This window comes from Peromyscus leucopus, chromosome 7 (assembly GCF_004664715.2).
Source record: "Peromyscus leucopus breed LL Stock chromosome 7, UCI_PerLeu_2.1, whole genome shotgun sequence".
NCBI lineage: Eukaryota > Metazoa > Chordata > Mammalia > Rodentia > Cricetidae > Peromyscus > Peromyscus leucopus.
Window position 1 is genome coordinate 10,127,503 of NC_051069.1, and position 24,998 is coordinate 10,152,500.

General features: G+C 51.8%; 1 protein-coding gene across 1 annotated transcript in view; it reads right to left on the reverse strand.

Annotated features, from left to right (window-relative positions):
- Positions 1-24,998, reverse strand: part of Itga11 (integrin subunit alpha 11) — a 101,340-nt gene that overhangs the window by 29,266 nt on the left and 47,076 nt on the right. The window contains exons 3-12 of the mRNA XM_028867101.2: positions 23,112-23,212; positions 18,166-18,257; positions 17,255-17,369; positions 13,960-14,087; positions 11,902-12,050; positions 10,281-10,425; positions 9,595-9,760; positions 8,011-8,081; positions 985-1,129; positions 294-442 (exon numbers count right to left, since the gene is read on the reverse strand). Coding sequence (XP_028722934.1) covers positions 294-442; positions 985-1,129; positions 8,011-8,081; positions 9,595-9,760; positions 10,281-10,425; positions 11,902-12,050; positions 13,960-14,087; positions 17,255-17,369; positions 18,166-18,257; positions 23,112-23,212 — 1,261 coding nt within the window. The remainder of the gene's footprint in view (positions 1-293; positions 443-984; positions 1,130-8,010; positions 8,082-9,594; positions 9,761-10,280; positions 10,426-11,901; positions 12,051-13,959; positions 14,088-17,254; positions 17,370-18,165; positions 18,258-23,111; positions 23,213-24,998) is intronic.

Below are 24,998 nucleotides of genomic sequence, written 5' to 3' on the forward strand. Positions count from 1 at the left end.
AGAGCTCATCCAGCACTGTAGAGACAAGAGTCCATAAGATAGAGGGAGGAAGTTGCCACAGGCTCCCCTCAGGAGCTGGCCTGGCGTTGAGGTGCAGGTTCTATGGCTGTTAGGGTGGTAACTTTTCGAAGGCACCTTCAATCATAGAGAGAATTGGACCTGTGCCCTCTACACGGCGGGTGTGGGACCTTCTTGTTGCGAGGGAAGAGCCCCTTTACCCACTCTGCCCAGGTCAGACCCTAGCCCTTGCCCAGAGCCTCCCCCCCCCGCCCCCGCAGCCAGCCCCCCATTACCTGCTCGCCCCGAAGAGCCTGGTGGATGGTGAGGCTGCGATTGTTATGCATGGTGAACAGAATGACTTTGCCTGTATGGTTGAACCTGGGGGCTCCGGCCACATACACCCGCCCCTGCTTGGAGGACACGACCGATGTCACTGTGTACCCTGCCAAAGGAAGGAACAGACTGGTCTCTGGGGCTGGGTGCTCAGGACACCTTGCCATGTTTTGGCATGGGGCACCACCAGGCCCGAGGAGGAATAGTGAGTTCTCTTTCCTTTGAGCACGTGGGTTAATAAAAAGGGCCTGGAGATGTAGCTCAGTGGAGAGCATATGATTGGCCTATGCAAGGCCCAGTGTTTGATCCCCGGCCCACAAACCAAACAGAATTATTTAATAGAAGGGAGACAAGACTTGCACTTTGTCGTAGGGGAGGCAGGCCCGGTGGGATGCAGCTGCAGTCTGGACCTGAAGCTTTAAGGACCCTGACAACTGACAGAGTCTAGAAGCTTCCACTGAAGCCTGCTTATGTTATAGGGGACTTCCCGTCATTTATTCTGTGTGTTTAGAAGCTGGCGTGGAGTGTGTGATGCAGCTAGGGAGAAGCTGGCCTTGTAGCTAGGCCTGGAGTCACCTACAGGTACAGATGGGCCCTCAGTCTGGGGCTCTCCTCATCCTCTGTCACCAGCCACCCTCCCACGGGCCTCACCTAGGTATGCGCCGTGGTTCTTCAGCTCCTCCGGGAACTCCTTAAGGTAGGACTCTCGGTGAGGAATCACCTTGCCTGCACTCGTCTCTTTCAGTACCGCCCCATTCCAGTCGTAGGCTCCCACGGCTCCCAGGAGGATCCCATCCTGGCACCAGGGAAGAACATGGCATCAGACCCTGTTTCTAGGGACCTTTGCTTGAAAGCATCCAGGTCTTGCAATCTCTGAGGCACCACTAGTCACCTGGGGTACCTTTGCCAGGGTGACATAGAAACCCAGCTTCCATCTGGGCCTCTGGACTTACAGACAAGCTCCAGAGACCATCGTGCTCTGTCTCATCCTTAGCAAAATGGGTCAAGCTGATCTCAAGGGCGTGAATTTAAAAACAGATAAAGGAACATTCTAGAAATAAACTCCAAACCCAGGACAAACCTTCCACATTTCCTTGGGCTTTTAAACCACTCTGACCTCTTGTTACCTACCCACCCAATACTCCTTCAAGTCTTGCTGTCCACAGGTGATTGTGGAGGCCCACAAAGGTTCCTAGTGAGATCTGAGCTTGCTTTATCCAGCAGAGCTGCATTAGAGGATTACTTGACCACGTGTGTGGTTACCAGGTGATTGGAAGGGTCTGCACTTGGCTGTGCTAGGGGGCGGTCTTTTGCTCCACCCCTTGGCATTCTTATAAAAAGTCCTTTAGAAGAGACAGAAGGGGCCGTGGATAAAGATCCAGGACCTCCTGAGGTTATCCTGTGTTTCTGTCTTTTTCTCTCCCCTCTATCCTTCTATCTAAATCTCTTATCCCTCTCTCCAGAGCACCCTGGGGGGAAAAGTGGGAGCCGGTCTCCCACAGGTGACCTGAGTTCCAGGGAAGGCAGAGTTCGCTTCCTAGAAAGGAGCCGAGAGCTGTGGAGCAGAAGCAGAGTGGATCGAGACAGGTTGGGCAGATAAGCCAGGGCCATGGAGTTTGTTTCTTCACTGGTTTGGAAGGTGTCTCTTGACCTACCCATTAGCTGCAGGACAAGCGCATGCTGCCCTGCCTAGGTATGAAGTCGGCAAGTGTCTATATTCCTGACTATCTGGTCATTTGCTGAGAACTGGGTCCCTGTACCCTCCCCACCCCAATGTGAGCAACCCACATGACTAGTGGGCACAGGAAGGCAAAGAGCAAGCTCTGAAGGTGGGGGAATAGTACCTGGACAGCAGTACAGGAAGAGGGTGGTGAGAATAGTACCCCCCCCCCCCCAACGGGGCGGCTACCGAAGCTTGGGCTTTTTTTTTTTGAAAGGGTTGTTTTAAGTGGTGACTCGGTCAGTGAAGCGCTTGCTTTGGAAGCACAAGGACCTGCGTTCTGTCCTTGGGACTCCCGTGACAAACGGCTGAGCATGGCAGCATGTGCCGCAGACTCGGTGCTGGGGAGGCAGGAGCAGGTGCTCCCGGCTTGCTGGTCAACCAGCCTAGCCTACTTGGTGATCTTAAGGCTAGTGGCAGACTCCTCCTCCATACAAACAACAACAACAACAACCACAAAAATGTGGAAACCTGGGGTTGTTCCCTGGCTTCAGTGTTCCTGGGATGTGGCTCAGTGGTAGAGTGGTTGCCTGGCATGGGCAAGGCCTTGGGTTCCATTCTCCGCACCACAGAAACTGGGCATGATGGTGTACACCTATAATCCCAGCACTCGGGGGGTGGAAGCAGAGGGATCTAAAATCAAGGTTATCCTGTGCTTTGGGCTTTTGCAGTATGGGCAGGTTAAGGTCACCTCCCCGCTAACCCTCCATGAGCCCAGCTTGGCTGGCCGGGTTCAAAGATCCCCTGCCATTTTAAAGAGGCAAGTTGATCTTATCCAACAGTTGAAAAGGCCAGTTCTCCAGAGGGAGAGGTTCCCCTGTGGAATGCCTTTGCAACTATAAATAAGCTGTCCCGGGAAGCGACTGATGCTCTGTCACACTCAAAGTCCACTGCTCTCATTAGCTCCTGCTCCACTCAGCTGGGAAGCACTGTCGGTGGGCTGCGCCAAGACTGAGGTCCGGACCTCAAATTCCTGTTGTCCATCATCACGGCCAACATTCCTTGCTGTTGGAGTATGCTGCTCCTTGGTGGAGTACTTTCTCATCCAGTCCCAAACTCCCTCTCCCATGGGAGCCCACAGGGGCCCCGGGAGGGGCAGACTGCCCTTGAGGTTCAGAGAGAGGGAGAAGCTTTCCTAAAGTCACACAGCAAATCAGAGGCAGGGCTGGGTCTTTGGCCAGGGTGAGTGGGGCAGAAAGCAAAGCCTCCACTGATTCTCCAAAGCCCCTCGTGGCTCCTGCTTCTGCTTTTCCACCTGAGCTGCTCTGGGAGGAGGGCCATCCTTCCTTCCTGTCTGCTTGCCGAGTCCAAGTTTGAGGCTGCATGCTGGACTTGTTGGCTTCTGGAGAGGGTTTTTGAAGAGGTAGTGTGGCTTTGCTGACAGCAGGGACCTCTGGTGTGCTGAGGGGGCCCTTTCCACCCTCCCCGTGTGGAGTTTGAGAACCACCCTGGACTTCAGTGAGAAGCAGGCGAGCTCCTGTCTCCCTATGCCTTTGGACCTTGGGTCCATCTGGGAGAGACTTTTCCCCAAATGGCTTTGTTGGGGACAGGTGTACTAGGAAGTGTGTACATGAAAGCCATCAAAACAAACCTCCCCATGTCACAGTCTTTTCCCAGCTGAGGGCCGCCCCCCCCCAGGCATCCAGAGTCTGGAGGGAAAAATCTAGAATATCCATGGGAAAAAGGCCAGTACTTTGGTGGGGGAAGCCAGACGTGTGGCCCAGCTGGGAAATGACAGTGACTCACCTAGGGGAAGATGGCATCTGGCATCCCATGTTTCTTCATGGATCTGTCTGGATTCCCTGACTTATGGCCTCTAGGCCACCCTAGATTTATGGGGCCACTGGGCTTCCATGACACAGCTCCAGGGTGTCTCTACCTGGGTGGCATTAACTTCAGGGACAGTTCCAGAGAATGTCTAGGGCTCTGGCTTTTGATTGGGGTAGTTCTGTCCCCCAGGTGGCACCTGGCAATATCTGGAGACATTTGGGCAGAGGTAGGGTGTTACTGCAGAGGGTCAAAATGGTGTTCCTCCCATGGAACCCTGTGTAGGAAGAGTACCCTAGGACCTCCCACAAGTGGGCATTGACTGTTTAAAATTTCCTCCAAGGCGTTGGAGCCCTAGACTTGAATCTATTCTCCATTTGGAGGTGAGGGTCCCTTCCAGAAGTTTTCTTATGCAGTTTGAGTCCCTGGTTGTCAGGGAGTTCACCACCCACTAGAGTTTACTCCAGCTCCTGGTGGGTGACCTCTGCATTCATTCTCAAATGTCAGTGAAACCATCAACTTTAAACTCTGGTCTAAAGTTTGACCATGAATCCATAGCTACCCTTCCTGATAGTTGTTTTTTGGAATGTTCTATCTACTTTCTGCAAACTAGAGTTTCTGGTTATGTGGGGATTTTCCTGTGGCCTTAGTCTTCTGTCCTTTACCTGGGACTGTGGGACTCTATGAATGTCCAGTGATGTCTTGGGGGCTTGTCTGTGTGATGGCCTTAGATCCTGTTTTCACAACTCAAACTCTGGTTTCCAAAGCAAAGTAGGGGGATGAGGAGTGGGGCTTTTCTTCTGCTATTAGAATACTCCATAGGGCTAGGAACCTTCTTTCTCACGGAACTGAACAGGCCCAGGGAACTTGGGGCTCCATTAGCATATATTCAGACGGCAGCTTTCTCAGTTCATTTGTGCCCACTTTGGGAGGAGGAGTCTGGGTGTGACGTGATGGCTGATATTGATTGACAGCTGGACAGATCTAGAACTACCTAGAAGATAATCTCTGGGTGTATCTGTGAAGGTGTTTCTAGACTGAGTGAACTGAGCTGAGAAGGCACACCCTAAATCATTCCATGGGTGGGGTCCTGGGCTGAACAAAAAGAAGAAAGCAAGCCTGAGCACCAGTGTGCATCTTCTGCTCCCTGACTGTGGACGCAGTGTGAACAGTGGCCGTGAGCTCCAGCCATTGTCTCTTCCCTGCCACGATGGGCGGTAGTTCTGAAGTATGAGCTAAGTCCTTCCTGTGGTTCAGGACTTAGACTCAAGCTGAACGGCTGAGCCCACTGCCTCAATGTCCAGAGCAGCCTGGCTGACCCTGAGGACCTGGTGACCCAGTCCCTATAGCAAGCTGGCTGACTCTGAGAGCAGAGGCACTGGGTTCCTGGGACAGGATGGCTGTTGTCAGTTATGACGTCAGCAGCCTGGCTCTGGAATATGCTGTGCTCTAAAATAGTAACCCAGTGGCTGGACCAGGGCCTTGCAGCCTACCACTGTGCCATCCTTTTATATTTGGAAGGGTTTTTTTTTTTTTTTTTTTTTTTAATTTGAGAATTTCAGATTCATATGTAATGATCTCTTTAAATATCTGATGGGTGATTGACATGTAAGAACAAGACCCAGGCAGTCAGAAGGGATCGAAGACATGGGGTTCCATTTGAATGGGGGAACAGAAACTTGGGGAGCATATGTAGATGCTCCATAGAGCAGTCTCAACTTTGACTCCCTAAAGTACAAGCTGGAGGTCTAGGTTCCTGGCTTTCCCTGCCCACCTCCTCCCCTCCATATAGCTGGGGCACCAATTGGTCCTGCAAGTATTGACCTTGCAGCAGGGCCTTTGCTAGGGCTCAGTCCAAGCTCCCCGAGTCTTCAAGACACATCTCGGCCTTCCCTTCTCTTCCGGGCTCCTGGTTCTTGGACAAATATAGACACAGGACTAGAGAGGCTTTCTCCCCAGTCAGGACTAACTACTGTCACCTGAAATGGTACCTTAACTTTTACCCACAGTGCCTGGCAACACAGGATGATGCATTGCGGTGTTTGGCACTGGATGTACACGCCTGGCACATACACATAGACTTAATAGGGGCTCCTGGCGTGGTCCCCTGGGGCTGTACATGGTTTCCTGGGAGACAGCTATAGTTCTCTTCATCCTACTTTCAAAGCCAAGGACTGCTTTTTTTTTGATGGCTTGTAGGTTGATTTTGGGTGGGAAGAGTCATTTCTGATTCCCTTTGGTATTTTGGCTGCATTTTAATCAATGCTCCCTGCATTGCAGGAAGTTGTATCTTCTTGCTGTGTTTGGTCCCCCCTCCCTGCTGCCCTTTCTGTGTGGCAGGTGCATGCATGTGAGTATGCAGGAGTGCATGCCCATGCAAGTGCCTGTGCATGTGCATTTGAGGGCCAGAGCAGAATATCAGATGTCACTGTTGACCTTACTGCCTTGAGACAGCGGTCTCTCACAGAACTGGGAGCCTATCACTTTGGCTAGGAATGCTAGTCAGTGAGCTCTCATGACCCCCTCTCCCCATCTCTCTCTCCCAATGCTGGAGTTATGGGCATATGCAGCTGTGCCTGGCTTTTTAAATGGTGCTGGGTATTTAAAGTCAGATCCTCATTCTTGCCCTGTCCCCAGAGACAGTACAGCAGGGACAGTACTGAGCAGGGACTGGCTGCCTGACCTCACACAGATGTAAGCTCCTGCCTCCTGGCGGCCCAGCTCCACCTCTGCGCCTCCGATATCCCAGCAATAAGAAGACACCAAAAAGACCAGTGGACCCAGCCCCCTAAATCAGGATCACTGTCACCACTTGCAGACATCACAGGTCTCTTTTGAGCATGAAAAGAGGTGCAGGGACCCCTGGGGAAAGTTTACGGTGCTGTGCATCTGGCCAGCAGCTGCTGGGATGATGGGACAACCATAATCACATCTTGCTGCATTCACTGCAGTGGACTTGATACTGTACAGATGCAGCCTGGAAAAATCAGCATGAGCCACATTTCCAAACATCTGCCTGCTGCTTGGCGTGCATGAGCCCCTCTCTTCAATCTGGGATCTCTGACGCAGAGCCCCTGGGAGCCCCTCTTGGAGCAGCTGCTGGCTGCAGAGGGAAGAGCTCACACAGCCCTTGTTCACATCACTTTAGCCCCCACTCACCTAACCTTGTAGTGAATCCTTTCTTTACCTGCAGGATGGGAACCAGGAGTCCTGCCCTGCCCACATCACAGAAGGGTTCAGAGGATGTGATGGGGTGACAGAGGGATGGATGTGTAATCATGGTGAGCCTGCAGACCTTCTCTGGAAAATCATATAGTGCTAGTCTGGACAGTGTACACACACACACACACACACACACACAGCACACACACATACATACCAACACATATACACACCAACATACACATCAATACACACACACCAACACATACACACATACACACACACACACACCAACACACACACACACACACACACACACACACACACACACACACACACACGACCAAAACGCCTGTCTGAAGCATAGCTGTGAGAGCATGCACTGATAAACTCTCGGGGCTGGCATGCTTCCCTGGAACTCCCAGGACTTGATAATCCATTAGTGTTTCCCCAAACACTGACTTTGTCCCTCTGTGAGGTTCCATGGCTCCTAGCACCACATGCTATTAGGGACACCTGTAGCCTTTCCTCTGTGGACAAGGTACACCTGGGACAGTTAGACTCCAATGCAGAGTCTGACAGAGATGGGTTTTGCAAGCCACCTGCTGGAGCTGCAACCTACAGACACTTCCCCGACATGGACACAGGCCCTGCCCCTGCTTGCACAGGTCACCCCAGACACCGATGCTATCACGTTCTATCTGTTGGCTTTGTCATTTGACCTGACTGCATAGGTTTCTGTGGACTGAGTGAGACTTTGGGCCCTGGGAGGTCCGCCCCGCCCCACTCTGCTTCCTGCCTGTGGGCCGGTGGGTGTGTGTGAAACATGTGTAGTGAGCTGGCTTCTGAAGCAGGCAGAAAACAATAGAATAATTTGAAGACAGTTTCCCCATTCCAGTCCTCAGAAGAGTGTAGGAGAGAAAGAGACATTGAGAAAGACAGAGAGAACCATAAAAGGTACGCATGACCGACAGACCTGCATGAGTGAGAAGAGAGGGAGTGGGGAGGGAGCAGGAGAGGCCCCGTACCTCTACCACATGTGAGGAAAAGCCCGTCTGTGACATCTCCAGCCCAAAAGAGGTTTCGTTCTTGTTGGTGCCTAAAACAGGAAAGAGAAGATCTCAGCTCTGGGCATCACTGGTTTGTCCACGGGTCCTGGTTCCTGAGGCATCTTGGGAACTGGGGTTCTTTTCTGAGGGGGCCCTGAGGTGAGGCCTGTGCTACCTCATTGTCCCTCTGTTATTGGGTATTAACAATGGCTATCAGAGTGCGTGTGTGTGTGTATGTGTGTGTGCGCGCGCGTGCGCACATGCATGTGTGTGTGTGTGTACACATGCCTGCATGCACCTTCAGAGTTACTCAGTTCTGCAGAGAGCCTGGGATAAGCCACACCACAGAACATGTGCACTACAAACGACTGTTAAAGTGTACATGCAGTAGGGGGGAGGCATCAAACAAAAACGTGTGCAGTTCATGAATGTCTTGGGAGAGAAGTGTTATTCCCTCTGCTCATTCCCTTTGGTCACAGGATTTGGTGGCTGGTTCCGAAACATTAACGGAGGCTTGTCACCACTGTGCAGTCACACCAGAAAGCCATGTGTGATGAAAGTCCACTCCACAGAGGGGCTCTTGAACAAGCCATCAAAACCGCATTCTCGTCACTGAAGGTGGCCATTCACAGGGGAGACCTCTGGTTTGACTCTGGGAGTTCCAGGGCTGTGTCAAAGCCCGAGCTTGGGAGAGCCATCGCGGTCTCTTTGCTCACATCTGTTGTGTCATTTCAACACATTGCCGACTTCCCAAGTTCTGGGACACTCATCACCTCTTATTTCTTTCTACACACCCGCCCCCTTCCCAGATGCCGAGAGCCCCATGTGAGAACGGTGCATCCCAGAAATACATGGCAAGAATGAGATCTCTGCGAACGGGATTCTTTGCAGGGTTCTCCCACATGCTGCTCTCCTGGGGAATTAAATCGTCTTCTTGTTTTTTGAAACAGGGTTTGTTCTAGCCCAGGCTCACTATGTAGCTGAGGGTGACCCGATTCTGCATCCCCTGCCACCACCTCCTCAGCACTGGGGTCACAGGCAAGCACTCCATGCCTGGTTTTATGCAGCAATGCTGGAGATCGAAGCCAGGGCTTCAGCATGCTATGTAAGGTGCTCTCCTGACTGAGCTGCATTCCCAGCCTCAAACTATGGTTTTGACTTTCACAAAAGCAGTAGAGTGGGAACCTGTAGGTTCTGGGAAAACATGTAGGGCCTGCCTCAGGAAATGGTGCCAGACCTGCTGGGTTCAAACTGGAGTTACCAGATAAAATATAGAGTAGCCAGGGAAATCTGAACTTGGGGAAGCAATGCATAATTTTTTAGTGTATGCCTGCCATAAGCACTTCTATTATATGTTTGCTAAGTCTGGCAACCCTAGTTCAAATGTACCCTCCCTCCGAAATGTCCTCAGTAGTCAAACAACAGAGTCTCACAAAATACTCAGCCCAGTTAGATTCTACACAGAGTGGTGCCTGTGGTGGGCAGTTTGGGCCAGACAATGGATTTTGCTAAGCCACTGTGCTCTGTGAAATTAGAGGACGAGGTAGCCCGAGAGCCGGTCACCTTCCAAGCTGAAGATCCTGTCCCCGAGAGCGTCGACAATGTCCTTCAGGGCTGCCTCATCTGTGACATTGAAGAAGTGCTTGTCATCCGGGTCACTGGCGATGTATTTGATTTCATTTAGAAAAGTTTCTGGATTGATCCCCCTGCGGTTGTAGTAGCCCAAGACCTGCCAGGGAACAGGGGCAGGGACGACCAGGACATAGTACTGACTTCTTTCTCCACACACCCACAACCCTGAACCCCAAGGACCTGGAGGTGGGCTACAGCCATGAGCCTTTCTCAGGCGCCACTGGCATTTTGAAACAGATATTCTTTGGGGCTTCCAGGTAAGATCCTTAAGATTATCTGGGGTTCTGGAATCTGGGAGGATTGGGGGTCCTTTCTATTTTTTGAAACTCCCTGGAAAAAGAAGGAAAATGCAATCTCATACATTTCTGCGTACACATAGAAACAAAAGTAGCCCCGGCTGGCTCAGAACTTGCCATGAAGCCAAGGGTGACTAAGATTGCAAGTGTGAACCACCATCTCTGATTTTATACATTGCTGGTGATGGAACCTAGGGCCTCCTGCACACTCAAACTTGTTCTTCAGAGGAGGATGCAGCTTGCTCTGCCTTTGCTAGGGAGGCAGCTCCCTGGAATCCCTGGGGGTTTGAGGGTAGAGCTCTGAGCAGGGGCAGGACTTACGGCCACAGCGTATCTGGTCACATTGTCCTTCTCGCTTTGCCGAATCACCTTCTCGAGGTCTGGGCTGTCATGGGATTCCCCATCCGTGATGACAATCATCACTTTCTTGGCTCCTTTCCTTCCGCCCTTCTGGAAAGCCTCTGAGCTGGAACCAGATGTGGAAAGGGGTGTGTGGGGAGGGGCAGCTGAGTCTCTGTGGGGCATCCATTTGACTTGGCCATTCCTCCATCAAGAGGCAGAATCACACCTTTGGTTAGGGCCTGGCCTTTGGTAACTTGCTTGGGTAATGGAATGTATTGGAAGTCACATTCTGGCACCCACTGGCTAGGTCCTAGGCAGTCTCCCAGCTCCTCCTGGGTCTCTTGTGAACTCCCCGTAGGCAAAGGAGTTAGTGTTGAAGTAACTGAGGAAGACTGCAGCTGGATTCAGGAAGCTGTGTCTACTGATGGTCAGAAGACCCTTTATGGGCAAGCATCCTTGAAGCTGCAGTCAGGTTGTTCCCAATATTCCAGAAACTAAGGGTCAGGCCATCTATCCACACATGTGCACCACTGAAGGGCCCCCATTATAATACCACTTGCATGGTGGTTTTGACACCTACCCCCTTTCTGTGAGGCTCATGGGTAGAACTACCCTAAAAGGGAGATCTGATCGGAGGGGGTTTGAATACGAATGGCCCCCATAGGTTCATATATTCGAGTGTTTAGAGAATGGCACTATTTGAAAGGACTAGGAGGTGTGTCCTTGTTAGAGAAAGTGGGGCACTCGGTGTGGGCTTTGAGGTTTCAAAAGCCCAAGCCAGTGGCTCTCTCTTCCTGCTGCCTGTGGATCCAGATGTGGAACTCTCAACTACCTCTCCAGCACCGTGTCTGCCGGGGGTACCACCATGCTTCCCTGCCATGATGATAATAATGGACTGAACCTCTGAAACTGTAAGCCAGCCTCAATTAAATGCTTTCCTTAATAAGAGTGGCTGTGGTCCTGGTGTCTCGTCACAGCCCTAGAACACTGATTAAGATGTGATCCACCCCAAATATAAACACTTAAACATACCCACAAAGCAGAACCCACAGGGCTGCTCCCAGTGTTACAGCCCGCTCTGGCCTCTCTCTGGGGTGCTCGCTTTGCTAAGTAAACCCCTGTTTAAACTGTGCATGTCTCTTGATCAAATTCTCTCCTTCAAGAAAATGAGAGTTGAGGGACCACTGTAAGAATGTTGGAAAACCAAGCCAGATGGCCACAGCTGGGTGCTTAGGTCACCAGTCTGTGCTCTTGGGGATGGCATCATGAATGTGCTGTCTTACATTTCTAGCCTAGGTGAACTTCCAGGTGACAACCACTCTAGCTGACACCAGATCATAACCAGGCCAGAGGACCCAAGAGAGGACCCAGGCAACTAAGCCCAGTCCGCCGTCAGAACTTTGAGGAATTAACAAGTCACTGTTTGGAAGCACTGAAATGGTAGGAACACAACAGGAATAGCCAAAAGAGTATCTGAGATATATGTATATATAAATACATAAAAATAAATATATATACACACATATATGCACATATACACACACATATATATATACCTATACAAACATACACACACACACACACACACTTTTTTTTTTACCGTGCAAATTCAATGCCAAATGCTGTGCGGGTCTCTGTCCCCCCTCTCTGCTCAATGTGGCTGGCGGCTTCCACCACGTCTTTTACAGATCTGTAGTCATTGAGGTGGAACTCATGGACTGCATCTTCTCCGTACTGAACTATTCCAACCTGCAAACCAAAGCAGAGGGGAGCAGAACCCTGAAGCTCAGACCTCCATTTGTGAGGGTCCCCTCTCCAGGGAGTCCTTCCCAGAGGAAGCCACGGGCCAAGGGAGACAGGCTGTTCGGGGAATGGACAGATGGCTTGATGTGAAAAATCAGGGGCACAGAGAGGGAAGCCCATCAGGTTGAATATCTTCCTTAAGGAGATGGAGAATGAACACAGACTAGGAGTCTAAACCATCAGGAGCCGGGGCTGGGGAGAGCTCCAGCTGGAACAGTGCTCGCTGTGCGAGGAGAGTTGGGATCCTCAGCACCCGTTTAAAAGCTGTGTGTGGTGGTATCTGCAGGGCAGAAACTGGTGGATCCTTAGAGCTCTCTGGCCAGTCAGCCCAGCCAGACCAGTAAGCTTCAGATTCAATGAGACACCCAGCCTCAAAAGATGCATAGAACAGGAAGACACCCAGCATCAGCCTCTGGCTGCCGCACACACATGTACACATATCTGCGTGCATATATGTACATATACACATGAACACATGCACATATACCCCTACACCCCAGGCCACACTTCCAACCCCAACTCAAATCCTCACTCCCCAGAATTTATCAGGAGCAGTATGTGGGTTTATCAGAATGTACTAGGACCATAGGATTGTTGACCAAACTGTATGACAAAGAATCCCTGAAACTTGGATAAGAAGTGTTCTGACATTTTCAAGGTGGATAATGCTTCCGCACTATTAATAGCTTCAAAATAAACACCAAGCCATAGAGACTGGTTTCAGGGACTTAGTGATAATGCTGCTGTCAGATGGGCTCACCGAGTTTACTGGGTCCAAGAACCCTTCGAATGCTGGGTACTTACCCCAGTTCACCAAAGACTGTCTTTGAGTGGGGGGGTGAGGGTGGCGGGGAGGCTTGTCACTTCAGGACTTGGCTCCCTTTTAACAACCCTACTAGTTAGAAGGCTTCTTTAAAAAACCTTTGTGTGTGTTGTATGTAGGGTGTGTGTGTGTGTGTGTGTGTGTGTGTGTGTGTGTGTGTATTGTGTATAGGTGTGTGGTATATGTGTGTGGAGTACATGCGTGTGTGTTTGTGTTTGTGTTTGTGTGTGGGATATGTGCATATGTGTGTGTGGTGTATATGGTGTGTATGTATGGGTGTGTGGTATATGTATGTGGGATATGTGCATGTGTGTGTTTATGTGGCATGTGTATGTGTGTATATGTGTATGTGTGATATTGGGGAGACTGAAGAAAACTCTCAGGTATCACCATCATGGATGCCATCCGCCTCCTTTGACACAGGGTATCTCATTGACTTGGAGCCCACCAATTAGGGCAGACTGACTGACTTCTACTCTCCCAGCACTGGGATTACAAACACACACCACCATGCCTGGCATTCTGGCATGGATTCTTTTTGGATGCCAGGTCACTTCTCTGGCACAGAAAGAATTTTGTAGAGCTGGCACCTACCACTTTGTCACTTTGGTCTCCTGGTCCTCACCCAGCCAGAATACTAGGAAATAACTGTAGCCCTTATCCACCAGGGTCTCACGGATGCACTGGCAGCGAGGGCCTCCTCCAAGTCATTTCTCCCAGGGTTCACATGCCTGACTCTTCCCAGCCTCCACACCCCAGCTGTCCCCCAGCCTTTCTGCCCACCCTTTCTATGTCTTCCGATTTCCCTGACTTCTGACTCTCTACCTGGTCATCTTCATAGGTGAAGTCATCTCCTGGAGGCATCCTTGGTGTGCCCACCAGAAACGGGCACCTGCGGCAGCAGGTCCCAGGGCTGGCTGGCCCGACCAGTGCCTACCCTTCCATGGGAAGATGCTGCCCTGTGCTGTGGCCCCTCAGGCCATGGCTTCTTAGGGATCCTGCTCAGCAGAGACAGGCCCTGGAGTCACTCACCTGGATCTGGCCAGGGCCAATGTAGAACTTTTTCAGGATATTGATGAGGAAGTGTTGGACCTCCACCCAGGGGTAGATGCTGTTGGAGCCATCCAGGACAATGACGATGTCCATGTAGGTCTGGCACCCTGGAAGCAGGGATACAATCAGGGCCATCAAGGAACGAGTGTCCATAAATCTCCAACATTCTTACTCAAAGAAACCTTTCTTTTGTGTGTGTTGGTGTATGTGTGCGTGAGTGTGTGTGTGCGTGTGTGTGTGTGTGTGTGTGTGTGTGTGTGTGTGTGTGTGTGTGTGTGTATAGAAGTCAGAGGTCAGTCTCGAGTCTCATTTCTCAGGAGCCATCTACCTTATTTCTTTTTTACAGGGTCTGTAGAATACCTTCCTTTTTTTTATTATTGTAAGCTAGTTGGGCTGGCAGTACGCCCCAGGCGTCTGTCCTGTCCTGTCCAGTGCTGGGATTATGAGTATACATTGCCATGTCTGGCTTTCTACATGGTGCTGGAGACCAAGACCTCATGCTCGCATGGTAAGCACTTCTCCAGCAGAGCTATGTCCCCACTCCCAAGTCTCTCATGTTCTGGATGATCTTTAGAGACCAGTGGAAGAATGATTGCTGACGTCTGTCATCCCCTGCATGGAGAGCTGTCCTCAGGCTAGGCATTCATTTGAGCCACATAAGCAAGGCAGCTAGAATGTCCTGGTTCCAAAGCACTACCCAGTGGGCTGTTTGGACAGAGCTGCAATTGAACCTGATCCCTTTGCTCCCCATCAGAGACTGATGGCTGTCGACTGATCAGTGCTTCCTTGGCCCCGCCTGAATCAGGACCTTAGGACCATTTCCTTTACTGCCATGGGCGGGTAGTGTCTTCCACTAATGGGTTTCATGTTTTACGAAGGAGTCATCAAGGGAAGGCTGGGAATGTGCACCCTGGCATCAGCCTGTAGCTCTTGGCCTTGCTGCTCACTGGCTGTGTGGCCTGAGGGCGGTCACTCTCAGTTTTCCGTGCTGAAAGAAGGGCATAATAACTAAGAGTCACCATCAAGGGTTAATGGGAAGACACGTCTAAAGGCAAGAGCTCAATAAGTCTTAGCTGATCCTATTTTTACTCCCCCCCTCCCCTTTTTCTTAAGACAAGATATCATGTACTGCAGGCTGGCCTGGAACTAGCTCTTTAGCTGAGGATGACCCTAAACTCCTGATCCTCTTGCCCCTACTTTCCCAGTGCTGGGATTACAGATTGTGATGCTGTGCTCAGTCTTGTCTCCTCTCTCTCCCCTCCCCTCCCCTCCTTTCTTTCTCCCCTCCGCAGATGTCAGCCTGAGGTGTCCTTCCTTCTCAACAGTCATCCACTTGGTGTTTTGAAATAGTCTCACTGAGACATGAGATTTATTATTTTGATTTTCCTTTAATTTCATTGTTTTTAAAAAGACACCTTGTGCAGAGGAGGCTGGAGAGATGCTCAGTGCTTAAAAACACTTTTTGCTGTTTGCAGAGGATTCAGGTTCAGTTCTAAGTACCCACATACTAGCTTACGCCATCTGTAACTCCAATTCCAGGGGATTCAATGCCATCTTCTGGCCTCTGAGGGCACCAAGCATGCATGTGGTACACATACCTGCATGCAGGCCAAAGATTCATACATATAGAATAAAAACAAGTAAATCTTGCTGGGTGTGGTGGCACAAACCTTTAATCCCAGCACTTGGGAGGCAGAGGCAGGTGGATGTCTATGGATTCAAGACTAGCCTGGTCTACAGAGTGAGTTCTAGGACAGCCAGGGGTATGTAGAGAGACCTTGTCTCAAAAAAACAAAACCAAAACCAAAACTAAAACCAACCAACCAAACTCAAGCAAGCAAAATCACTCAATCAATCAATTGATTAATTTAATAAATAAATTAAACAAATAGACCTTGGGAAGAACCTGTTTATGAATCTGTGGGCTTTTGGTGTGTGCATATGTGTTTGTGTGTGTGTGTGTGTGTGTGTGTGTGTGTGTGTGTGTGTGCACATGTAAGGGTGTGTGTCGACATCAGGTGCCTTTCTCAATCTCTCCCCACCATATCTTTTGAGGCAGGGTCTCTCACTGAACTGGAAGTTCTCTTATTTTGCTAGACTGACTTGGACAGTCGGCCCCAGGAAGCCTCCTGTCTCTGCCTCTCCAGTGCTGGGGTGACAGTCACATGCCACCAGTTCAGCTTTGGATGCAGATGCTGGGGATGGACCTCAGGTCTTCATGTTACCACAGCAAGCACTCTGCTGGCTCAGCCATCTCCCCAGCCTTATTTAGGTCTGCAGTTCTTAAACATGGCAGACCCCTCCTCAGCCTTCCCCAAGCCCCCCTTAGTTAGAAACTACATGAAGGTTACCTTGGCATCTGCGTTTGCCAAGTCCTAGGGGATTGATGCCCTGGGCCAGGGCAGGAGGGCTCTACCACAGCCAGCAGCAGCCAGCAACATCAGGGCTGTGATGCCCCACCCCCTGAGGAAATCCTTGGTGCCCTGACCTTCCTCTGTGCCCTGGAGCTGCCTGTGCCACCGTGTGCATGGACCCCATGCCTCCCCACCCCACAGCTGACAGCTGACTAGACAATGTTTCCCCTTTCCCCTCCTCCAGCAGCGGGTGTTGAGGGGAGGGAGGCTGCCTGAGCCAGAGGTGCTAATCCCCTGGCCCTCCATAAACAGGCAACAGCTGCTTGTTGAGGGTGTTTAGCCCAGAGGAAATGGTGAGGCTCAGAGCCAAGAAGTCTAGGCTGCTAGCTCCCCAAGTTTGCTTGGGAGGGAGGGGGAGGTTCCGTGTCCACGAGGCTCTGGGCAAGCTGCCCGGGAACGCTGACTTGGTGTAACCATCACCCAGGTTATTTCTGTTCTCCTTGGCTCTCCGCTGCAGGATGTCAAGGAACATCATTCACACTCTAGTCTAAATGAGTGACGCCCCAGCCTGGGCTGTTATACATGGTGGCCTGGCAACCTCCTCCGTGCTCAACATTCTACAGGAAGCTTCCATGGATGCCAAGATGGTTTTCATAAATTTATCTGATTTGTTACCAACTGTCATACTGTGGTGGCGGGTGGGGGACAGCCTGGGATGAGGACCATACAGGGGCCCAGCTAGAAGACCCCCCTGCCCAGCCAGCGGAAGTGATCCTCTCAGATCATGCAGAGGTCTGAAGCAATCACAGAGCCCATGTGCTGCTCTCTGTAGGTACAAGGTAGCCATAGCAGAGCCCATGCATGCCTCCTCCCTGGACTGCCCCGGTGCATCCGGAGCCTTCCGGTTTGAAGCTACTCACTCTGTAGTGCTGGAGCCACTGTCTTGGAGAACCGGAAGTTGGAGTTGACTCGGGAGCACATGCCGGTGGTGTAGTAGGAGCTTCCACACTCATGGGACCAGAGAGGGCTGCAGGCCTGTGAAGGAGCACAGCACAGAGCCTCGTCATGTGGCTTCCGACAGGGCCCAGCCTCAACCTCCAGAACCCAAGACAAACGTCTTCATGAGTACTGGCATTCCTAGCGTGAGAGGTCTCCGAGTCTCACTGACATCTCTCTTGCTGCAGTGCCCTTGACGTCAGGTGTAATGGGGAACATGGGAACCTGGACCCCTGTCCCATTCTCCATCCTGTAATCTGGGGTGGTGGCTCTTCCTCCTTGTACTTGACCATATACTCCACGGGGTCTGAGGAAGCCTTCCTCAGGAGTGGACCTTCCAAGAGTCGTTAGGCTGGCTCTCGTCTGCAAGGGCCCTCACTGTGCAAATTCCAGGGCTGGGCCAGCGCCACTTTGCCAGGAGAAGAAGAAAAGGAATGCTTCTGCTCTGTGGAATTCGCTGCCGAAACCACTGTGTCAGGCTCTTGGCCAAGGAAGGGCCAAAGATGAGTTTCTCAGGGACGGCAAGGCCACTGAGAAGGGGAGCCCAGCTCCTGTGCCATTCCCCAGGTATGGGCACAAAAAGGCTCAATCTTTTACCTCCCTGGACTGTCCACTGGAACAAAGGGCCCAGTCACCCATGCAGGAAGACCCACACCCATGCAGGGTCTCTCCCTGTTGGTCTGTAGGAATGGGCCATCTGGAGGGTGGAAGGGACATGCATGCAAGGGTGTGCAGAAGCACGGGTGAGGGTATGCTTGGCTGGGCCTCTCCACACCTGTGCAGAGGTCTGCGCAGGGGTGAATGCTGGGAACAGCAGTGGGGTTGATGATCTTACCAGGAAGCTGTTGTCCTTGGGGTTGGTGGCAAGGCTCAGGCCGAGGCGCATGTTGTCCTTCCGCTCAGACACATTGGACAGAGTGACCCTGCCTGGAGCAGAGGAGAGATGTTTAGCCTACATCCGCTGCTTCGGGTCCTCTGCCCAGAGCCTGCTGTATCGGGTCCCTCGGGGTGAGCCCACGGCCCTCGATCGCCTGGAGGGCAGGGCAGGTCTTCCCTAGAGGTATCCTTATTCCTTCCTCACTTTCTGGGAGATGAACGCACTGAAGCTCATAGAGTCCTAGCGACTACACGAGGCCACACAGCAAGCCCACGGCACAGCCTTCACCTCCTTGTCCAGAGCCCTGCCTTCTCTAGCCAGCTGACTGCACCCCGGACACACCACAGGGCCCGGCAGAGGTGGCTTTCTCTGTACGGGGATCCACCCAGCAACACGTGCCATCTGAGGTTCAGTTATCCAACCTCTTATACCCACCTGCCCACCTGCCATGGGCTGAGGGTCCCTCACAGGGAGCAGCCCCCTGCAGCTGGTGATCTCAGCCAGCTGTGATGGGGATAGGTGGTTCTGTGGCCGTACAGAAACCACAGGACAAGGACACAGTCAAAGTTCTCTAGATCATCCTGTCGGGATGCTGAAGGCGTAGAAAAGAGCTTGGAATCCCCAGAAGCAAAGCGTGTGCACGTGTATACGTGCGCGTGTGTGCTTGTGCATGTGCGTGGGGGTGTGTGCACACATACTTAGGAGACCAGGAATGGGAGAGGCTGGATCATGCCAGTCCTAAGCTGCTGTAGGGAGACCCGTGTCCCCTGCTGGGGGCTTTGAGAGTCTGCACTGCGCTGTGTTGGAGACTGCCTGTGTGAAGAGTGGCCTGGCTTCCAGAGGACGATGGGTCAGCAGGGCTGGGGACAGGCCAGGGCCAGAACAACAGAGGTGACCGTGACAGCTGTACCACAGCACAGCACAGACTGCCCCGGGGAGGAGGCGGAGCAGCTGTCCGGTCCTTTGTTCCCTCCTGCTTCTCTCGGGTGTTTGTGTTTTTTTTTGGATAGGGTCTTGTATAGCCCAGGTTGGCCTAGAATTCAGTGTGTAGCCAAGGATGGCCCTGCACCTCTGGTCCTTCTGACTGTCTCACGAAGGCTAGGATTACAAATGCACCACCAGCTGTTAGATGCTGGGGACGGAAGGGCTTTGTGCATACTCTGCGAGAACTCTGCAGACGGCCATGTTCCCTGCCGGCTCCTCAGTGCTCTTTAGAGTGCAGAGCAGATCCAGAGCAGATTCCACGGGCCATCCAGTCTACCTCTTTCCACCTGAGGTAGAAAGCGCCATAGCTGAGGTGCAGAGACAGATGGAAGCGTCCCCAGGACACACATTGTGCTGCGGGCCGCAGGAATATCATAAGAACTCAGCTGGTTATGGCAAAGTCACTACCTGGAGGAATCAGGGAATTCCTCCAGAGGAAGCCAAATCCCAAGGAGTTTTTGGTGTTACTTGGCTTGTTATATATCAGCTGTATTCTGTTATGAAAATCATGTGTGCCTTCATAGTTTTCCCAATTGACTTTTCTCTAAGAAGGGCTAACAATGTGGACTGATCACTCTCTAGACATACACATTCCAGGCATTTGGAGAACAGTCTCAGGAAAGGCTTTCTCTGGAATCAGCTATCTCCCCTAGCCACTTTCAAGGACTAAAGGAGACATCACCCAGGTGGTCACCCAATTTCCAAGGATTAACAGTGATAACAACCCATAGGCAAGTCTCCTGACTTAAGGTAAATTCCACAAGGGGACACCGCCTAGGTCAGGTAGACATTAAGTAATAGCTTTACACAATTTAGCTCAGACCTCTCCTTTCTTACAGCCTTACTAACTTTATAGACCTCTAACTACTTACCTAACCACTTCTAGAATATTTAGATAACCTTCTGTGCTAACAGCTATGCTCAGCCAGAACTCCCAGTTCAAGCCTCCCTGTAATTATCATTATTGGTAGCATTGGCCAGGTCCATCACCTTATCAGAGATACCTCTGTACTCTCTAAGAACAGACTTAAGCATCCAGGCTACCTGTTTGAGAAGGCCTGGTGGATGTGCTAATTAAGCTTAACTTCCTCCTTTCCCAAACCTTACCTCCAGTTCCAGATCTCCCTTTAACTATCACCAGAGGCATCCAGCTGTACACAGGTTGCCTAGAGACTGAGCACACTTCCCCCCACCCTGCAGAAAAACCGCAGACAGCTTGGACAGATAGGAGCCACAGGAAAAAAGAAGACAGTTTTATTTTCTCCCATTGACCTAGCTGTAATGGGTAGCCATTCCAGCTTGGATCTGGAAGTTCCAACCCCCATTGAGACTCTGGCAACTGTCACGCCTACGAGGCGGGCGAGGGGAGGCGCCTGGGGACCCGAGAGCTGGATGGGCCAGCGCTCTCTCTGTGCGCTCTCCCGGTGCCGGGATGCTGAACGGTGAAGGTGGACTGTGCAGAGCTCCGGAGAGAGCGCTGGCCCATCCAGCTCTCGGGTCTCAGGCACCTCCCCTCGCCCGCTCATAGCGTGACAGTTGCCAGAGTCACAATGGGGTTGGAACTTCCAGATCCAAGCTGGAATGGCTACCTACTACACCTAGCAACTTATAGATTTTTAACATCTTTTACCAAACACATTTAAGATTATAGTTGTGCACGTAAGATCCCTCTTCTTAGATATTACCCATATTTAGCTTTAGTTAATTCATTAGTCACTTCCCTTTGGTCACAAATGTAATTAACAACTGTGTCCCTCTTGTAATTCTATCAACCTCCATTGATCCTGATAGCGGACAATCACTGCCTGAGGAAGTTCAGGCTGAGTGTCCTGGGTGGAGGGGAGGATTGTGATTTTGGGGAGATATATAACTGTAAAGCAGAGGACAGAGAGGAGGGAAGAGAATGGAAGAACTAGATGGGTAAGAACTTGAGAGGAACAAACTGAGATGGGGAAGAAGTAGATTGAAGGGCTACAGGAGAGTACTAGAGGAACGGGATGGAAGATGAGGAAGAGCCAGATGAGAGAGAAGGAGATGGGAGAGGAAATGATATGGGAAGGAACAAGATGGATGAGAACCTAGAAGGGGCAGAACTAGATGAAGGAATTAAGATAGAACTTAGAGGGGATCGCAGACACGTGTAGAGAGAAATCAGGCTAAAGATGACCTAAATATGAGAGCAGAATATAAGCTTGTAACTGACACAGAATAATAAAGTATATGGACTAAGGAGTTTCGTGTACATAGATTCATTTCTTTTCATCAAAGATTAATTGCCAGCTGGTTGTAGATTCTTCCCGGACCCTGGGAGGGGACTATTGAGGGGCTGGACCCCCATAGTCCCTGATAACATTGGAACTGACAGCCCGGAGGGGAAGCACCCCCCCCCCCCCCCCCCCGCCTGCTTTGGTAGCCTGTGCCTCGGGAAGGGGAGCGCTTAAGCCACCAACCAGACTCCCTTCTGCTGTGTTTTCACTGAAGCACAGGCCTCAGAAGTGCTCGGGTTTGAATTCTTCACCCAGGTGGTTCCTGGGAGCCTCCAGCATCATGTGACAGACAACTGGTGACCCCGGGAATCCAACTCCTTTGGGCTTTCTCTTGGATGGTGGCCTTTCCCTCCATCTGTTTATCTCTAGAACTACAGCCAACTCCTCTTGTGGGCTGACTGCCCTGCTGGGTCCCTTCTCCTTGGATCCTCATGTGAGTTTCTAGGGCAGGGGCACCCTGTTGGAGAAGGAGAAAAAGGCCCTAGAATTGTGGCTTTGTGGCCCATGTAAGATTTTTGAGCAGAACAAGGTCAACCACTATCTGTCTGTCCTTTGGGACAAGACGGAAGTGTTTAGAGGAGTGGTGTGTGTGTGTGTGTGTGTGTGTGTGTGTGTGTCTGTCTGTCTGTCTGTCTGTCTGTCTGGTGTCTCCCCACCTCTACCAGAGGAAAAAAACCTCCATTTAGGCATGGTGGTTGCAGGGTGGCCATGCTGAATAACTTGGAATCCTAGTAAGCACACTGCTTACTAGCCAGGTGGTCCTGGGCATGTCCTCTTGTCTCCTCATTCTGTCACTTTGTCATCTGTTGGATGGTCCAGTCTCACTCTGTGTGGTGGGAATTGAGTGAGCAGAAATGCCTAGCAGGATGTGGCCAGGCCTAGCCCCTGGTGCACGCTGCTGCCGACGACACACAGACACAGACCTAGCTGCCGAGACTTCTGTTTCAAGATCAGAAACAAGAGCACATTCGTTCTGCAGAGACTGAAAGCCCTGAGCACATGGGCGGTGGATGACCCTGGAGGCCTGTGTCCTGCACAGCGCTTGCAGGGTGGCCATAAATCCGGGTCAGCCCCTGAAGAAGGGCGAGCTACGTGACTAAGTGAAAGATGCCTCATCTCTTAGGCCTCAGGTTCCTCCTCTGTCTCTGTCTGTCTCCATCTCCCTAATTCCCTGAGTGTATGTGAAGGTCAGGGCACAGCCTTGGGTGTCTTCCCTCTGGCACTACCTATCTTTCTGTTTGAGACAGGTCTTTCACTGGCTTAGAACTCGCCAAATATGCCAGGCTGGCTAGCCAGAGCTCCAAGCATATGCCTATCCCAGCGCCCCATCACTGGGACAGCGAACGGCACTACCGCGCCTGGCTTTTTCTTTACACGTTGGTTCTAGAGTTTGAACTCAGGCCCTCATGCTTCCGGGCAGAGGCTTTACTGGCCGGGCTGTCTCCTCAGCCTAGCTTCCTCATTTGCAGTGTGAGCAGAGTGGTGCACCTCACAGGACAGCTAGAGACAGGCGGCTGTAAATGTAGACATTTGTCAGAGTCTGCTCTGTATGTAACATGGGCTGAGAGGATCCCTGTGACGACGAACACGGGCGGGTGCCAGACCCTGCTCTGTACCCGACTGGCAGTCAAGAAGAGGCCAGTGGCTACTTACCCAGGTTGAGCTTGGTGCAGTTGCCCTGGGTTACCGGACACTTGTACACGTCTCCTGTCTTCTGATGGCCATTGGTTTCCAGTGGGGCACCCACAACCAACCTGTGAAGGAAAAGAAGAGGGGCCAGGTGGTTGAGGGAGGCACCCCTTCCCTCAGAGTCTGGCCTTGGTGGAGGTAGGGAGGTGGGACAGTGTGGAGGACTTCCCTCATGAGGGAAGCTGGGCTTTCAGTATCAAGTGTGTGTGGGGGTGCCAGGTCTGGGGATACAGAGGTGGAGACCTGCAGCATCCATAGGAAGGGCGGTTCATGAGAGAAGCCGGGGAGAGAGGCCGAGGGAGTGATGGCGGTTGCAGCGAGGAGGAGCCGCGGGAGCCTCATTCCATCTCATGAGGAGATCCTTTGGTTTGCTCAGTGTGGGTGAGGGGTGTTGCTCAGGGGTCATTCCGTCTGCTTTAGGTGGTCAAGGCAGCCAGAGGAGGAGGGGCTGAGGGAAGCCACTGCCTGCCTATGCCTGTGCCTGTGCGGATGGAAATAAGGCAAAGCTCCAGCTTGAGATAATCTTGAATGATCCTCGTGGGCTATGGCCAATGAAGGTGCTTTATGAGGGACACACAGAGAAGAGACACAGGGGAGAAGAAGACGCCAGGCCTTCAAAGATGCTATTGCCACACCTTGGGGACACTAGGTGCTCCTGGCATCTAGAAGGATCAAGGAAAGTCTGCCCCAGAGCCAGGAGAGAGGCAGACCTGCCTCCATGTCTGTGGGAAAACCTGCTCCTGCTGTTTAAGCCACCTCGTTTGTGAGTCTCGGCAGCCTTCCACCCACAGGAAGAGTGCACAAACACACAGTCCCAGGGGCGTGAGCCACACACAATGCAGAGAGGCAAAGTTTGTGACGTTGGGGACACACAAACTGTTGGAATAGCATCCCCATGTGGTTGGTGGATTCCACCTGGACATAATGGCCCTAAGGGCATCTAGAGGTGCCTTCTTGGCCTGTGTGTCTCGTTCCCAGCCTCCAGGGGGCAGTATTATCCCAGGAGGCCACAGGAACCTGTGACCTGGGGTGAAGCCTAGATGGCCACCTGCCATCAGTGTGTGGCATTCTAGTACCTGGAGCCCTCTGGGCCTTGGGCACTTGTACAACTCTCTGCTCAAAGGTTTACAGCTAATAGTAAGCTAAGAATAGTGACCTCTGAGCTGGCCCAGTCGGTAAAGCAATTACTGTGCAAGGATGAGGACCCAAGTTCGAGTCCCAGGACCTACATTTAAAAAGTCAGGCATGGCAGTGTATTCTTGTACCCTCAGCACTGGGGTGGGGTGGTGGAGATGAGTGGATCTCAGGGGCTCAGTCAGTCTAGCCTAATTGGCACGGTCCAGGCTGTCTCCAGAAAGCAATGTGGATGGTGCCTGGAAATAGCACCAGGGTTGATCTCTGGCCTCTACACATATGCACGGTGCTTGAGTACCCATACATAGGAGTGCATGCACACACACACACACACACACACACACACACACACACACACACACACACACCAACCTTCCTGGGGAGAGTGTGTTGTCATGGGATGGGTACCCCAGCTCACTACAGTGAAGCTGCCAGCCCCCGAGAGCTGCAGAACAGAATGGAATAGAGGAGACAGGCAGGAGCTCTCCTAACCCCCACTGCCCGCCACACTGCCTCTGGGGCTCTGACTACACAGGGCAGCAGCGGCTCCTCGTGGCCACACGGTCCACAGCCAGGCTGTCAGAAAAGGATGCCAGGCTGAAGGGGGATTGACAGAGCTTGGTTAGAAATGAAATGTCTGTGAAATAAGAGTCGAGGTTTGTCCCCAGGGAGCCAGATAATGACAGCCTCTAAATATAGCCCCTTATTAGGTGTGCC